The following is a 17,000-nucleotide window of genomic DNA, read 5'->3' as shown; positions in this document are numbered from 1 at the left end:
CTGCTAAGGGTTTGTGTTGGGTAAAGAAAGGCTCCTAACAAACCAGCATTCTTTTCCACATGATCAGAGCTAACCGGCCCCCCTGCAGGCAAAATGACCAATCAAATCAGCTTCAGAGGAAAACCAGCCCCCCAGCACTATAAACACAGGAATGAGACATACAAACCCATTTTTAAAGGGTTTTGGTGGGTTTTTTTAAATCTCTGCCAGCCACTTGTGGGAAGTTTCTTGCCAGTGGTGGGACCAATACACCAGAGCAGCCCAGTCCCTCTCCTGGAGCCCAGGTTACCCCTTCCTCCTGCACACAACCCTTCAAAGACTGGTAAGTACACAAAACCATATTTTTCCCCTTTTTCTTATTTTACAATTTGAAATTGTTCTGTCATTCTTTAATCAAAGAAATCGAAGTAGTTATCAGGGGAGAGAGTTTTATTTCTAAAGCGTGCTGAATTAACTATTATCTTAAAGAAAATTATTTGATTTCTCCCCCTCAAAAAGAAGAAAATGCTTTCTCAGGTGACCACGGTCCTAAGAGCACAAAAAGCAAAATCAAAGGCATTATACAGTATTTTTTCAGAACATTTTTGAGAGAAGCAGTGCTGAAAAGACTCTGCAATGCTCTGTAGACAGGGAGCATTTGCAAGTCTCCAGCTCAGGTAGCTGGGTGTTATGAGACTGGTCAAGTGTCAGGAAAACATCCTCCCCACCTTGCTGCATTCATCATAACTCAGCATTTCACTTCAGTTCCCTCACAAATTAAAAGAAATGAGCTTCCTACCTGCTCAAGCCTGATTTACCATCCCTGTATCTCACACCTTCAATAGTTTTCAGTCAGTGCATCCCTGTGCTCATGGACACACTGAGCCAGCACAGGAAACCACACCCGGGCATCGAGGGAACTCATCCTGCCTGGAAAACCAGTCCTTGCAGGCAAACCATGGGGAACTCTGCATCAGAGAGGGCAGGACTGCTCCTCAAAAACAGCTCACTCCACACTGTGTGGGTGGCTGCAGACTTCTAGTGCTACAGCTTCACATCAAATACAATCCTCCCTCCTAACTGACAAATGACTCCTCCATTGGCACTATTTCATTTGGCATTTTTGTTTCTTTATAAGGAATTAACACATGCTAGCGTATTTTAAAGCCTCTCCCAAGACTTTGCTTAAATGTTAAGTTTTTCTGCTTCTCTAAAGGTGGCCAGACTAGTTGGTCCTCTCAGATGCTACTTCATAATCAAAAATTAAGTGTTCATATGGGTCCTCAGAGCACTACTGTGAAAATACATTATACACAAAATGGAGCATTATTTGGATTCCCAAGAATCAAGTCTATAGGCAGCCTTGTTTTCTGTACTATGAAGGGAGACATAGTCTCCCACTATTCTTTAAAGTGCATTCTGTAGTAAGCTGTCACAGAAAGTCAAAAGTACGAGCTCTCACACCCTGGACTTTGTGGCACTTGCTTTGAAAAATGTGACTTGGGCTCAACAAATTCAAGTTCCCATTTTTACAAGACCTACTTATAAATGTAACAAGTCCTGAAAACTGTTATCTTAATTCTGCAAATCGCTCAGAAGTAACAGCTTTGTCACAAACTATTCCCATTCACCTCAATGAGGCACTAGCTACAAAATCCAAAGGACAAACCTTTGAAACGTTAACTGTCCTACTCACAACAGCAGCATAAGCTTTCAGCCAAAGCAGTTATTGAAACTGAATTGCTTCCTACATTTTCTAAAATTGTCCCCTACTTATATGTAAGTTATATGATTCAATCATGTCATCCATACTGAAAAAACCTTCATTTCCTAATATTAATGTCAGAGCATCTCAAAGGTTGCCATCCAGTCTACAGACAACAACACGCAATAATCTAAAAATACCACTACACAAATAACCATTTTAAGAGAATGCAAGTGCCTTCAAAAAAATTCTAGTCTCAGTTTGTTCTCATTGCAAAGCACAGAGGCAGCAACACATCTGAGAGATCACAGCTCAGAGCAACCTTTCAATCTCAAACTTGTCCATGATTATGCAGACCCAGGTCAAGTAAAGAGGGAATGTATACATTCCCAGAGGGCAATGCTGCTGCCACCACCTGCTTCTAGCAAATCTTCCCATTATGCTGCAGTTGGAAGCAGTTCTGGCAGTCACTCCCAGCAAACAGCAGGTCCTCTTGACTGCTCTGCTGTCAGAAGGAAGCAGTGCAGCACCAACTGTCTCCAAAGCCCTCCGAGGTCAGCTGGAACACAGTTTGTTAAGGGCAGGAGCTGGGCATGCAGGGCAGCAACTCACAAGTGTCCCCTGAACACAGCTCCTCCTAAAGGCACCCAGGCTCCAGAAAGGGCTGCAGGTGCACCCATGTATTGAGCTGAAAACAGGCTGGAAGGGTCACTTCAAATGCCTTCACCTGAGAAGGCAGATGAAAAGGAAAGGAGGACAGTGCTCCAAATTAATTCCCCTACAACCCTGAGTTAAAATAGCTGAGTTTGTGCTGCCAAGAGAAAGGCCAAACAAGAGGAGAGGAAAGCAAGGTGGTGGCATGGAACAGGAATGTAATAAAAACTGTTACAACACCAGGAAGAAGATCTCAATCAAAAAGGCAAAGCGTGGGAGATCAGTGTGCTGGGTCATGAATTTCAGAAATTCATACCTACAGCCTAGAGCTGTTTTATTACACATAAATCATTAGCTAGCCAGGTCAGTTTAGAACCTGCCCCACTGTTAGGAGCAGGAACCTGTGATTTCTGGATTTAAAAAGTCCATGTTTATCCTACCTTGACTGGTTTTAGAAAAGTGTATAGAGGAAAGGAGCCAAGATGAGGAACAAGGTGGTAAAAAGATGGAAACCCAGAAAAAGCTAAGAGCTGACATACACACTGGCCTTGGTGATAATTTAGTCTTCAACAGACTGGCAACAGGAAGGATTAGACAGAATGAATGCTTGGTGAAAGATTGGTCAAGATGCCAAAAGAGGTTTAAAAAAGTAATTTCTGACAGTTCCCATCTTTCCAGTCAGGGGCTATCAGCTGGGAGATGGAGGGACAAGGAACACCCCAAAGCTACAACAGTTTCCCAAGTCAGGAACCAGGAAAGGCAGAACTACACAAACAGCACAACAGAGGTGGTTAAGAGATAACAGGGGATCAATGTGGATGAGAAACAGTATGTCTGCACCAGTGGAGACAAGCATTCTCCAACAAACAATGCACAATTGTTCTTTCCAAGTCAAAGTTTAGTGTCTTTCCTAAAACACACACTGTTTGAGATTGGGATTTACCTGGGGACATCAGGGACCATGCCAGGCAGGGGATCAGATCAGGTGTTGGTTTGTTTTACTACAGTGGGCAAGGAAGGGAGCAGACAGAAGACAGTAACTCCTTTTAAATTCTAAGTCACATCTGCTCTTAAGTGGTCTCTGCTTTTGAGAACACAGAGGACCGATCCTCCAGCCCGGGTTAAATGATTTCTCACAGGGCAGTTGTTCTTTCACCTCTCTCACCCACCTGCATTGCTATTCACAGTTTCCTACCCATTTTCTCACCCCAGCAAGTTGAGGCTCGTGGCCTTTAATGCCATCAATAGTGTTCGCAGAAAAACAGTTTTGGAACTCGGACTTACACATTTCCAATGCTATCACAGCCACTGAATTAGATACATAATTATTTTAAACAGTCCTAGACTATAAAAAACAGGTCTATATCAAATGAACCAGTGCATAACCTGGTTAAGCTCAGCAGGCAAATTCCCCAGCCAGGATGCTCAAGGAGCAGAGACACAGCACTGTTCTGAGACCTGCTGCTAGAGGGAAGAGGGGTGCTCTCTCACACACTACCCCCAGCACTGTGCAGATCTGCAGCACAGCCAAGAAAAATGGACCATGTTAAGCATATATTTTTTTGTAGCAGTGCAGAACCAGGCCCCAAAGCACGGATGTGTGCATGGAACACTGCAGGATCAGGCCCCAGTCAGTCAGTATCACGTTCATTCTCACAACATGTGTTTGTTTTGCAAACTTAAATTGCTTGGAGGCTACAAAGCAGATGCTGCCCTCCAAGTACCCTGAGAACTTACAGAAACACACAGGTTTGGGGGGGTTTGGGGTTTTTTCCCCAATAATGCATGATGTTTACACCCAGAGGCATTTTGTTCTCTGTGTTCTCCTCTGTTCACACAAGTGTTTCTTGTCAGTACTGCTTATTCTAAGATGGTAAAACCAAGGCAGTGTTCCCAGCTCCCTATAAGCCTGGTTCCCACCACCATTCCCATTCAGAGATGCCCATTTTCCAGCTCCTTCAAGGCATCCAGAAGGGCTCCTCTACACCTTAGCACAAGGACTCTGCTCTGCAGACCAGTCACTAATCATCTGATTACTGGAGCATTTCTAATTGCATTCAGGTTACTGTAAAATCTGTAAAAGTGCAGCAATAGTGAGAACTGTCATTTAGGGAGCTGTGCAGCAGATGAAAGAGCAAACTCAGTGCAGGGGGGCTGAATGGGCTCTGATCAGAATGGACTATGACCAGAATGCCCAAGAGAAGTGGCCTGGTACCAGAGATCACTGTATTCTTTGGCACAGGGAGCAGTTTGAAAATATTCCTTCTAGGAGATGTGAACTGGAAAATAAAAATGAGGGGAAACCCACCAAATTCCACCCAGGTCATCAGCTACCCTACCTTCTTTGACTAGAGCATGGATAGAGGTAATAGCAGGACAGTTCTGAGAACCTACAGAAGGGAAAGAAAGTAAAATGAAAATTTAGCTAAATATTCACTCTAATTCACTCTAACTAAATATTGACATATTTAGCTAAATATGTCAATCTTCCTACTCCTACCTCAGTAAGAATTAAGCATTAGAAAGCAAAAGAGAATGTTCTGTAATTACTAAAATTTGGTATGAAGATTAAATAAACAGTCATGGAAACTGCTGGCTTATGGAACCAAAGATCACAAGACAGATTTTTACCTTCCATAAACTTCTGAAGTTCAGTATCCTCACACATAATGTGTTTCAAGAGAAAACTAAGACAGTACTCTTGGAGGGAAAAAGATCCACTTCCTCTAGATGTTTGTGAACATGCATTACATACTGAAATAGTCTAATTCAGAGAAAGGTCAAAAGTGATAGGAAACCAAAACTGACTAAATACCCCCTGTATAATCATGATTTGCAGAATATGGATGTATTTTTAAATCCTCTGCTGTTCTACAAAAGAGTTTCCTCACCACCTTCTTTAAGCAGGTAGTACACATTATTAACTCTATTTTATATAAACCCCAGGTGAACTGTAAACATCCAGTATTTACAAAATTTATGGATTTGAGTGATCGGTGTCTTTTCAAAAGACATTCAGCACCTCTGGTAAATTCAGCAAGCTCTTTGAAAGGAACCAAAGGAGCCCAACATGTCAAATACCTACAGGAACCCATTCTGCTTCCCACATTTGCAATTCCACCTTAACTCCCATATGCCTGCTGTCCTATTTTCTTATTTGGTTACTAATAAAAATGGCACTGCTCAGGCAGACTAGACTGCAAATTATGTCACGGTGTATTTTCTGTATTGGTCTCCTGCCCTCCTTTTACCTGATCCTTATATAAACAGCCTCAGCCTCCCTGAAGCAGCTCTGCCCTGAATACTGTAATTCTGTTTAACTGGACATGGGGGGTGCAGACAGCAGACATTTCCAGAGCCAGGGAAGTCTGAAAGAGCTACTAGCTTAACTACAGCATTCCTTTAAAATGCATAAATATGTCAGAGAAATAACAGAATAAACATTATCTCCATAGTACTACTGTTAGTAGTATTCACAATAGTATTGGTAAGTTATTATACTCCGCTGAAAAGTTACAAAACCTGATATAATCAGACAAAACCCAGTTTCTTTTCAGATACAGTATGCTAAGCCCATCCCACTCACCCCCAAAGAATTAAACCATGTGACTCCAATGTACATTTAGGAAGGTAAAGTATGAAAGTTATATTTAAACAACTAAGCAGGGAAAATTTGAGAAGTACTCAGATTTTTAAACTTAATCTTTTTTAACAAAGTATTACCACAAACAGTGGTAAATTCCTCTCCAGGCTCCTGACTTAATCTTCTCTGGATTGCAATGTATAAGCCCTCCTTTGTTGGCTGCAGTATTTCAACCCCTGCTGATGTGTCAAAAACTGTGAGCGTTAGGCAAAATACAAATACCCTGCACTGTCTCCCTTCTGTTCCTTTTCCCTCCTTCCCAGCCCATGACAACGGACATGATGGAGAGCAATAACACCAAGGCCAGCGCTCCCCTGCTGGCCCAGCGGCACCTGAGGATGGTGACCAAGGACGGGCACAGCACCCTGCAGCTGGACGGTGCCCGGGGCAGGGGCCTGGCCTATCTGCGCGACGCCTGGGGAATCCTCATGGACATGCGCTGGAGGTGGATGATGCTCGTCTTCTCCGCTTCCTTCGTCCTCCACTGGCTGGTCTTTGCAGCGCTCTGGTACCTGCTGGCCGAGATGAACGGGGACCTGGAGCTGGACCACGATGCTCCCCCTGACAACCACACTATCTGTGTCAAGTACATCACCAGCTTCACGGCTGCTTTCTCCTTCTCCCTGGAGACGCAGCTCACGATTGGTTACGGCACCATGTTCCCGAGCGGGGACTGTCCCAGTGCCATCGCACTGCTGGCAATCCAGATGGTCCTGGGGCTCATGCTGGAAGCCTTCATCACAGGTAAGCCTTCCTAGTCCATCCTTAAACAGAACAGGTGGAACAACTGGGTTTGAGGACGGAGCTAGAAATACTGATCATTTGGATATATGAAAGAACAACTAAGGCAGTCACTATGAGGATGGTGAGATTCCAGCTTTGTAGTACTAAAACACCTTTCATTAACAAAAGGCATAAATCAGCTGATACCAAGATCTGGACTTGAGAGTTCCGGTATTCATTGGACAATACTTGTGGCAAATCCCTGCTTATCGCTCTCGATCACTTATTTCTTATACCGTTATCTCTCCAAGTTTTTTCCATATAATTACAATATTTAAAGTCTATTTGTTTTGATTTTTAAGGCAAACTTTTTCTAGCTGAACTATTTTCGTAGTTGAAACTGAAGTTGATCTTCAACTCAGTGTTCAAGTATTCCTCAGTACCCAATGTAATGAAGATGTTACAACGTCACAGCTATTCTGAAGTATTTTCAGTTATTTTAAATAATTCTCAGGTTTAAAGTCATTCAAAATACTTTAAAAATGCATAGGTTAGTTTACTGTGTACTAGAAAGAGATTCTGTGGTGTAACACACCAAGATCAGGTACTATTGCAAAGTACAGTAACTCGGAGCAAGCTGACAGCTCTTCTTACAGCTCCAGTTCACTTCCCAATACAACACAGCTTAGGAAAAGCAGCATTTTAGGCCACTCTACTCTTTTAAACCCAAGTGGGTTAGTGCAATGCCAGCCCAGCAGTTCTCAAACACAGTCCTTCCAGCCTGTATGTCCCCCCAGGCCTGCTCCTGCTCCCTTGGTTGCCTGGAGGAGCTCTGGGAGCTGCAGGAAGCCCCCAGGCCCTGTGCTGGCCCTGAGCTTGTTCTCTCCCGTGATCCAGGTGCGTTCGTGGCCAAGATCGCCCGCCCGAAGAACCGGGCGTTCTCCATCCGCTTCACGCGCTCTGCCGTGGTGACACATCCCGAGGGGAAGCCACACCTCATGTTCCAGGTGGCCAACACTCGCTCCAGCCCCCTGACCAACGTCCAGATCTCTGCTATCCTGTACCAAGAGCAGGAGAACGGGCAGCTGCACCAAACGAGCGTCGACTTCCACCTCGACAGCGTTACTGCGGCCGAGTGTCCTTTCTTCATCTTCCCGCTGACCTACTACCATTCCATCTCTCCATCCAGCCCTCTGGCTGCCCTCCTCCAGAGAGAAGCTCCTCATCACTTCGAGCTGGTCGTCTTCCTGTCAGCTGTGCAGGAGGGCACGGGAGAAACGTGTCAAAGGAGAACGTCCTACCTGCCCTCCGAGATCCTGCTGTCCCACCGCTTCGCCCCCGTGCTGGCCCGCAGTGCCCAAGGTGAGTACCACATCCAGATGGAGAACTTTGACAAGACTATTCCTGAGCTCCCGGCTGCAGCTGGCTCCAAGAGCCCCAGGAGGACTGACAAGGAGATCCGCATCAATGGGCAGCATGCCGACAGCTTCCAGCTCTCCGAGACTGGCCTCACAGAATAGAGAGAACAGACTGTGGACTTGGGGCTTTTTTTAATTATTATTACATTAAACTTTCAGGTTCCATTTATAACCTTCCCTCCTTGCCTGCCCTGCCATCTTCTAGTGATCCTTCTCTTGTACTTCCATCCTTTTGATTACAATGTGACACAGTGAAGAGAAGGTGAGTGCCCCGAGAGGCTGGATGAGCCCCCCAGGATGAAGTCAGGCACAAGAACCACGGAACTAACATCACAAGAGCTACTTGCTGAATTCCCCAGACCGTGATTAAAGCCACACTGACCCCAAAAGGAGAGATCTTCAAGACTCCCAAAGATGGCCAAAATCATACTTAACCAGCTTGTGACAAAATGGACAACAATATAAAAGCAGAAAACAATATGGGGTCGCTCAGTAAATGCATTAGTTCTGCTTTAAGTAACTCTGTTCATCCAAGATACCAGTTTTTCTGTTCTCTTAACTCTTTGGGAATACAGTTACATCACTTTTCAGAGGGCTGAATTCACTCTCAGAAAGTCCTGCCAATCTCTCGTGGCAGTGAAAAGCACTCCTGCTGTGCTTATTAAGCAAAATTGTAAATACTAAGTGTAGTTCTTCATTCTGCCAAGTAAAAGAACATCTCGTTTCCAGACAGATCTATGAAGACACTATCAAAAAATCTTGATATATATGACAAATGCTGCAGTGGAAATTTTTTCATATTTGGAAACACTGAATAAATTATTCAGCAGTGGCAAACAGACTATTTTTAATGAATGAATGTACTTTTTTTTAAAGACCCATACATTGCCCATACTGTCACTGCTTGTCTGCAGTACATCTGACCCAGAGGGATGCACTATATCTAGGAGAAGTAGAACCACATCCATTTATATTTTATGCTTTTTAACATCAATATTTGCCTGTACACACAGCACAAAAAATATTTAGAGACACTTGGATCAATTTTGAAATAAAAAATTAAAACAAACCATACGTGAGACTTCTGTATTTAAGTGCCTCATAAACCTGCTGCAATTAAGACACTCTGAAGCTCCTAAATAATTTAAGATGCTAAAGGAAAATCAGAATGATGAATAATTATTTCCAAGCTCTCGACAAAAGCGGTGCCTGTCAGGTGTCCAAAACCAGACCTGTTAGGTACCTGGTCAGTCAAATATTAAAATAAAGCTACCTTTCAAAGCTAGAAGACTTTTCCCAGAAACCCAGATGGCATAAATAGCAACTTTCATTGACAAGAGCATAACACAGTAACAAATATGCCTCCTTTTAACTTCCCCAAGTGGTGAGCAGCAGGAAAAACGGGCACAAGCTCTCTGAGGAGGTTCTGTTTAACTGAACTCTTCTCAAGTCCCAAAAGGGGCGAGCAGGAACCTCCTGGTGCAGGGTCTGGGGATGAGGAGCAGCCCCCCAGCCCCATTGCACAGGTAGGGTAATGAGGCAGAAGGGCTGTGCTTCTGCTGCAACTGAGCTCTCACTCCAGAACTGTTCGAGCACTGCCTCCTCCATTCCAGACCTCAGACAGAGCTGGGTTATCACACACTCTCAAAATCTTTTTCAAATTTAATTTTATGGACAAGCATTCATGAAGATTGTGGAGCTCAGAGAGCAGCACCCCACCAGGTTACCCTGCCTTCATCCCTGCTTTTCTGAGCTGTTGGCCCACACACAATTTAAAGGTCCCTTTTCCAGCCTCGTGTCAGCACCAATAACTTTTAAGTATTTCTTGCAAGTGTTTTTTCCACATTCACAACCAATATAAGACACTGATAAGAGTCCTACAAATTAAGACCCAGTGCAAGAGCATAGAACAGATCCCTGTGTGAAGTTTGAACTAACCACTTAGAGCAGCATTCTGGGTGAGGTATTGAGAATATTCTGTTTGATAGCATTTTGGGTGAGGCACTGTTTTTCCCATATATCACATACTCTGGTCTCAGACAAACCAATTGTTCTCAAATTCACATGTATAATCCCAACAGGACAGGATTATAATCTCATGATTTAGAGCCAAAGCTATAAAAAACTATTTCTAACTTCAATTAACATCTAATCAAAGTGCGGGCTGCTTCATTTGATTTCTGAATTATGTGATGCTTAAAACTTATCCTGTTTTTAAAATAATTTTCTATTTACAGACTTGGTTTAAAAGGGGGTACAACAGCAAGTATAAAGAAAAAAATATGTTTAATACACGCTAAGTGCAATCTTCAAATATTTCATTTTGGAATGTAAAGCTGAACAATACTAAGGAAGCAAATCAGACAAAGAACTTTGTAGTTACTTCAGAACAGCTGCAGAACAAGGGGTAGAAAAAACATTGATATTGCTTTTACAGTTCCAGAGAACTGGTGAACCACGGATGTCTGAAAGCACTGGAAACGTGCCATGGCCCAAAGTGGAAGAGGAGCCCAGGAAAAGGGCTGATGGGCTCTGGTGCCACAACACAGCACCCTGTGCTTCAGCACTGCAAGAGCAGACTGGGGCCCAACCTTCCTGGATGCACCTCCTGCCACGAGGCAGGCAGGAAAACAAACCAGGCAGAGCAAGGGCAAGTGCAATTCAAAGAAACCCAGCACCCTTTTCTTATAGCCACTTCAACTCACATTTTATATTCAAGTCTGCTTAACCTAACCAAACCCCACACGTTAAACAAACTCAATCAGGCTCCACAGCTGACTTGCTAGAAGTTCTGTTTAATCTACATAACAATTATTTACTACCAGTGTGTAACTGCTGGTAACTAACCAAATCCCCTCAGCTGCTAAGCTGGTATTAGTCGAGAGGCTGCACGGAAAATTAAGCAGCTTTTGTGCAGAGACAGACGTGCTCAAGAAAACAACTTGCTCATTTTCTTTGCTAACGGTCTCAGCCTTCCAGAAACCATTTGGGTTCCCAGTGAAGACGCTCAGAACTGTGACAATCTGCAACAGGAACTCCCAAGTACTTTGTGCATCCCCAATTTGCAAACTGAAACCAGGGACAGATACTGTTTATGCTGCAAATCAGTCAAACGTGACCTTGCAAACTATTGTGAGCCCTGAAAAAGCAATCACTAATTTTTAAGAACAGCACACTGATAATTTTTGAGAAGTAATTCTTTGTTGAAGGTCTATCGTTTTTTTCATCCCTTGATTTTTAATCGAGAGGTTCTTGCATTGGCATCCATTATGAATGTCCAGAAGACTTTAATATTTGATCTCTTATTCTGCAGTGTGATCATCCACAACAAAGGACATGAAAAAGTTGGCAACTCAGTAAATTATGTAATCTGAGGCTAATCCAAGGCCCTGTGAAGGACCAATGAAAAACTGAAGCATGGTAAAATCAGATAATAAAATCCTAAACTAAGGAGTTTAACCAGAGTACCAGAATCCAAGGCACCTGCTAAAGCACATCAGCCTGAATTCCAGGTTCCCTCCCTGAGTGTGGACACCAGTGCTTGTATCCACTGGGACTTCTGGTGGCACATCTGTAACCCTCCTCACACTCAAAATATCGTGTCATTGGAAAGCCTTTGCAGAACAGTAACTATTTGTAATTAACCAAGGCTTGAGTCAAACAGACCAACACTTTGTTAATATTTCTGTGCTCTCCACCTTATTTCTCTCTGAAGGTAGAGGGGAGCAAAATGGTCTTCCAACCCATTGGGACATTAACCTCTAACCCAGCAATACACAAACATAAATTACTGTTGTGAAAACAACGTTTTTACAGTAAAACTCCAGAAAGACTGCAGGGCTCCTTCCTGTATCATACTGAGCTACAGAGCCTTTAGTCACCTAAATCAGACAAGAAGAGAAACAACACAAGATTTCAGAGGAGCAACCAGGTACCACAAAAAGCTTCCTAACTTAAGAATAAGCACGGCATCCCTCGCAATCAACTTCCAACAAATCCCACAGGGACACCATCTCCTCCAGGAAATGGTTCTTGGTAGATGCATTCCACAGTCCTGCTTCCTAGGAGTTGCTACAAACAAGACATACTCTGTCCAAGCTGCAGATAACCTCTGGCAGAGGTTAAGCTTCAGTAAGATCATGGTGTACACTGCAAATTCTTCTCCATGTCAACAGAGATACACCTCATCCTATACTGACATGCAATATTTTTATCCATCTTTATCAGAAATGTGGTACATTCTATAGTCTGGAACTGGAAGTGCTGTAACTTTAATCACAACAACAGGAAGGTGGGTACTACTTCTACACCTGTTTGTCTTCTGTAAAAACTGCAGTCCTGAAATCTCAGTAGTACTTAGTTTCTCCTGTTTTCTTTTTTTCCCAGAAGTTCTCTAAATATACACGTACAGAGTCCAAAGTTTCACTACTGGCATTTCAAAATGAACAATCTCAAACCAATCTCAAGTTATTTTTTGGAAGTATCCTCTTTTTAAAGGAAACAATGAGGAAAACATCTTTGTTTTGTGTTAACATTCAACTTAACAAGCAGAAAAATAAAAGCACACGTTAAAATCTATGAACATCAACTCCTACATGGAGATAGGACTGGGAGGGCTTTGAAAGCACACATGATAATTTAAGACTCCTATGGCATGTGCCACTATGTGCATCTGGAAAATTATTAACATGGCAATTTATGCTACTCTTGCTAAAAATACTGTCAGCTAAGCAAGGACTAAAATACAGTCCTGTCACCTTTTCATTGCCTGTCTTTACATCCAACCTGCAGTTGTCTGTCCCGACCTGTGCTTTATCAGTATGTTCACCAAAGAGGGACTCAGCCTTCAGCCAAGACCAAGAGATTCTCTGGGTCCCAGACAGACAAGCTCTTACTGCACAAAACCTGTCACCAGGCACAGCTGAGCTCCACGTTCATGGAAACATCCATGGAGAAAGAACAGTCCCAGAGAACACTCAATGCACAAGCCCACAAAGCAAAAGTCACTGCCATGACCAGAGAGCGCCACAGTCTCCTTCAGTGTCCTCCCCACTCTCCAAACACAGGTTTTACCCAAATGTCTGTGTTCCATCCCCAAGATGACAGACCCACTCCAACTCAAGCTGAACATTCAAACAGAAGCACAGGGCCACAGTTAAGGATCCAGCATTCTGCCTGAACACGGCCAGTGTGAAGCATTTCAGAAACAGGAGAGGAGAGGAACAGCAGACAGGGGACCAGATGGTAACCTGAATGAACAGGAGGTTCATGTGATGACTTACACTAACTTGAGACCCAGTAAATCCACCAGCACGGGAGCCTCCGGCCGCTGCTGCCGGGATCTCCCTCACGCTGGCAAGCATTCAGAAAAATTAACTGTTCACAAGGTCAACAAGTCCTGGGTGCCAAAACAGCCCACACCAGGCACGTTTCAAAGCTGCCCTGAAAAGGGCTGTTGTCACAGTACATCTGTTCACCAGCACAGCCCCTTTCCCAGGGGTACAGGAGTTTAGTTCCAGCTGTAGACTTCATCTTCATTGAATAAACAGAACCTACTCACTGCAGATTTTTCTTATCTACAACGTTCAAATGTCCAATAGTGAAAACAACACAAAACAGGAGAACCAGCACTTTGAGAACACACTTAGATAACCTGGCACAGCATCATGAATCTTGTATCAACAGTATACTTGGAGCAATAAGAAAGGTTTATGTATGTACAGAACCCTTCCCCAAACACACCCTCTGCTCCTCCCTCCCACTTTCTGCCCACACAGTAACAAAACCATACCTGGATCTTTTCGCCCTGGTTTTTCAAAGCGTCTGTCTCCCCTAGAAAGGCAGAATAGAAGTTTCAAATAAGGTTTTGGAACTACTCCACTCATTTTAGGTATGGGTCTTGTTTGGTTTTGGTTTTTTTTTTTTTTTTTGGAGGGGACTTTCTTAAAATCAGAGCTTGATGGACAGTATCTTTAGAGGTCCAAGTGACAAGCGAAATTTTCAGGAACACTAATACACACAGCCTTTGGCAACTGGCTATGTTTTGAAATGTGCCCCTAAATACTGTCAGCAACATCAAGACTAAAACTGAAGCGAATCCTTCAGCAATCCACAGTTTCACCCATCATTTCCACTGCAACTGTCATCATTTACGTTTTCTTAAAGCAGTTCCTTCTTCCCAGGAACTCAGCAGAAAAAGTCTTTGCAAAAATGCTCTTTTGCTTGCTCCTGAGCCTCTAGAAACATTACTGTGCACCCCATCTCAGAAATTCAGACACTCCACTCACAGATACAACTAATCACCCTTCCTAAAGTGTTTTTGATGAAGTCAAAAGGCATAAATGGAAGCTGAACAGATGTGTGTAAAAAACTTTAAGGGCTAGAGTTCTGTTACCTTTCCTCCCAACTCTGTGATCTGTGCATTTCCCTGCCCCCTCCTCGCCCAAATCCACCCTCCACTTCATCAAAACTTCTTTGGTAGAAACCGCTTTCTCCTCGGCCTCTGCCTGAAAAGACAAAAAACACAAGTGTTTGTATAAATAATAATAGAACTTGAAAGAATCAGGTAGGTTTCCCTTTCCTGGTGTCCCTGTGAACTAATCTTGCAGTCTTAAGCCCCAGTGAAATTATCTGGGGTAAAGGGAAAAAGGAACAAAGACTGAAGAAAAGAGTCTTGTGTAAAAATTCTTATCAAGAAGTGCAAGACAAGACAGAACAGGCAAACAATTCTAAAATAAATACCACGCAGAAGAACACAGAAAACAGATACTTACCCAACATAAATCACCAAGAAAGGATGCATTATTCACACAACATCCACACTACACATGTGTACTTCACACTCAAAAACCAAACTCCTTTTCCCAGCAAACCCCAGTGTAAAGGCACTGCTCTGCAGAGATACTCCTCTTACTGCTGTGAGGGGTCATAAAGGAGAAGGAAGCCTCACACCAGTGAGTTCTAGTGATTGCCAGCAGGAATATCCTGCAGGAGCAGTGGGGAGAAAAGAAGGATCACAGGATGGGTTCAGGCAGGGCACAATGAGGAACCCCATTAGCCACAGCTTAAAAATCCTCCTACTCACTTTTTCAATAAATGATTCTCCACAGACAGCTACCATGTACCAAGCCAAAAAGTTACACACATGTCCTCAAGCAAAGCATCTCAAAGCACCTTCAGTGTTTGAGAAGGCGTGGGGTGTTTGGGTAAAAAAAACCCACACAACAGAAAAACAACACCCACACACATCCCCAGACCTTCAAGACCGCTCCCAGCACCGTCAGATTAATGGCTGGGGGGGGGGGAAGGCTCCAGATCTACAAAAGATAAACACTGCTTCACACAGTGCTGCAGCACAAGAACCGGTTAATTTACCACGTCAAGGATCTCAGGGAAGACAAACAAGTGAAACATCAATCAGCTGTTTGTCAGGACAATGCCTTTCCTACACACACATATGCAGTCTCTATAGTCAAGTTCTAGAATCTAAAAAGCACCTGATAACAGGAATTCTTGGCCCTGAAAGTATCTCAAACATCAATCCTTTCATATTTCTCTTTTCCTGACTTCAAGGATAAAAACCAACCTGAAGCATGAGGTGCAAACCTGCCCAGGGATCCAGAGGAACAAGACAGAATGACCAAATGAAACAGGAAACAAACACCTTGAGAATGGACTGCAGTCCTGGGAGTCTTCTGAAGAAAGTAATAATAAAAAGTCTCTACATGTAAAATCTGAAGACAAATGGATGCATCAAGGCATGAAATGAGGCTCTAAAAAATGGAAATAATCAAGGCAGGTGCAACAGTTTCTCTACTGTTCTGTACCAAATCTCGTGGGGGAAAATAAAAGTTGCTTTCCCAGCAGAGAAAAAGAAAAAAGTGATCCACAGATAATCCAGCTGGGCTCTTTAAATACACAGCTGACTTTGCATCGGGCATAACAGGCTGCAGGGTGTAGAAGGAAAAATTCAAATATCCTCTTTGGACAAGACTGTCCTGCTGTAGCCCCAAAGCTGCTGAGTGGCAGATCCCATCACAGAGATGGCCTTCCTCACCAGCTCAGATGGAGACTGGGCAAACTGGGAAAAGAGAAACACAGAGGCCACATCTGGAAATACACTGGGATGCAAACATCTGGAAGCTGAGCCTCTTCACCTCTGCATTTTTACTCAGCCCTTATTCTCTGGCCAAGGTGCCTTCTTTTGGCTGTTTCCAGACTATGGAGCCCACGAGCTGAGCGAGCCCCTGCCAGATTCAGTGTAGCTGTTCTTGCACACAGGGGGAGGCACAGGAGCTGACTGAGCACCCGAGGCAGAAGAGCAGAGATTAGTATTAGAGCTACAACTGTACTAGAAACACAAATACCTTCACTGTGGCAAGTCTGATACCACAAGGTTGACCACAGTCATGAGGGCAAAACAAGCTGCGAATGCAAGAGAGAGAAAGATGTGAAACAACATCAAGAAGCACAAAGTTTATCCAGTGAAGGTATCATGGATCCCCTAAAATCCTGGAAGAGGACTCCAAGCTGTTATGCTTCACAAATACAGCCCAGGACAGCTCCAGCATCTCATGCCATAGCAACCTTAGCCTAGTTTCTTCACTACAGGAAAGCTCTCTTCCTTCCTCTGGCAAGAGAGAGTAAAGCAAAAAACAATTCACAGAGTCAACACAGAACAAAGGCACTGACTCATCTCCTGCCTCTGAGGTAGCAGAGGGGGAAAGCTGCATACACTTTTTCAACAGAAACAAAACAGGTTGTCCTTTTCTGGTTTTCACAGTGAGTGGTGGCAACATTTGCAGCGTGAGCAGGCAGGAGTGCACACTGACTGCTGACACCACACACCAGCAGGGCCAGACCTGGTGATATGGGAGTT

General features: G+C 43.6%; 2 protein-coding genes across 11 annotated transcripts in view; one reads left to right on the top strand and one right to left on the bottom strand.

Moving 5' to 3' along the window:
• Positions 1-17,000, bottom strand: part of GIGYF2 (GRB10 interacting GYF protein 2) — a 74,361-nt gene that overhangs the window by 31,443 nt on the left and 25,918 nt on the right. For 9 of the 10 annotated variants that reach the window (XM_032698128.1, XM_032698131.1, XM_032698134.1 and 6 more), the window contains 2 exons: positions 14,517-14,628; positions 13,914-13,954 (listed from right to left, as the gene is read on the bottom strand). The exons of the other annotated variant lie outside the window; for it this stretch is intronic. In XM_032698128.1, coding sequence (XP_032554019.1) covers positions 13,914-13,954; positions 14,517-14,628 — 153 coding nt within the window. The remainder of the gene's footprint in view (positions 1-13,913; positions 13,955-14,516; positions 14,629-17,000) is intronic. 10 annotated transcript variants of the gene reach the window in all.
• Positions 176-9,191, top strand: KCNJ13 (potassium inwardly rectifying channel subfamily J member 13). The gene is made up of 3 exons (XM_032698152.1): positions 176-322; positions 6,245-6,725; positions 7,602-9,191. The coding sequence occupies exons 2-3, from the start codon at positions 6,248-6,250 to the stop codon at positions 8,222-8,224; spliced, it is 1,101 nt and encodes a 366-aa protein (XP_032554043.1). The 5' UTR covers positions 176-322; positions 6,245-6,247; the 3' UTR covers positions 8,225-9,191.

Source organism: Chiroxiphia lanceolata, chromosome 10 (genome assembly GCF_009829145.1).
Source record: "Chiroxiphia lanceolata isolate bChiLan1 chromosome 10, bChiLan1.pri, whole genome shotgun sequence".
Classification (NCBI taxonomy): Eukaryota; Metazoa; Chordata; class Aves; order Passeriformes; family Pipridae; genus Chiroxiphia; species Chiroxiphia lanceolata.
This window is presented reverse-complemented; position numbering and strand designations above follow the sequence as displayed.

Excerpts from the sequence above, each read along its gene's own strand:
- KCNJ13 (XM_032698152.1), top strand. The coding sequence starts at position 6,248 with ATGACAACGGACATGATGGAGAGCAATAACACCAAGGCCAGCGCTCCC. Across the intron at positions 6,726-7,601 it reads GCTGGAAGCCTTCATCACAG|GTGCGTTCGTGGCCAAGATC; the intron begins GTAAGCCTTCCT and ends CCCGTGATCCAG.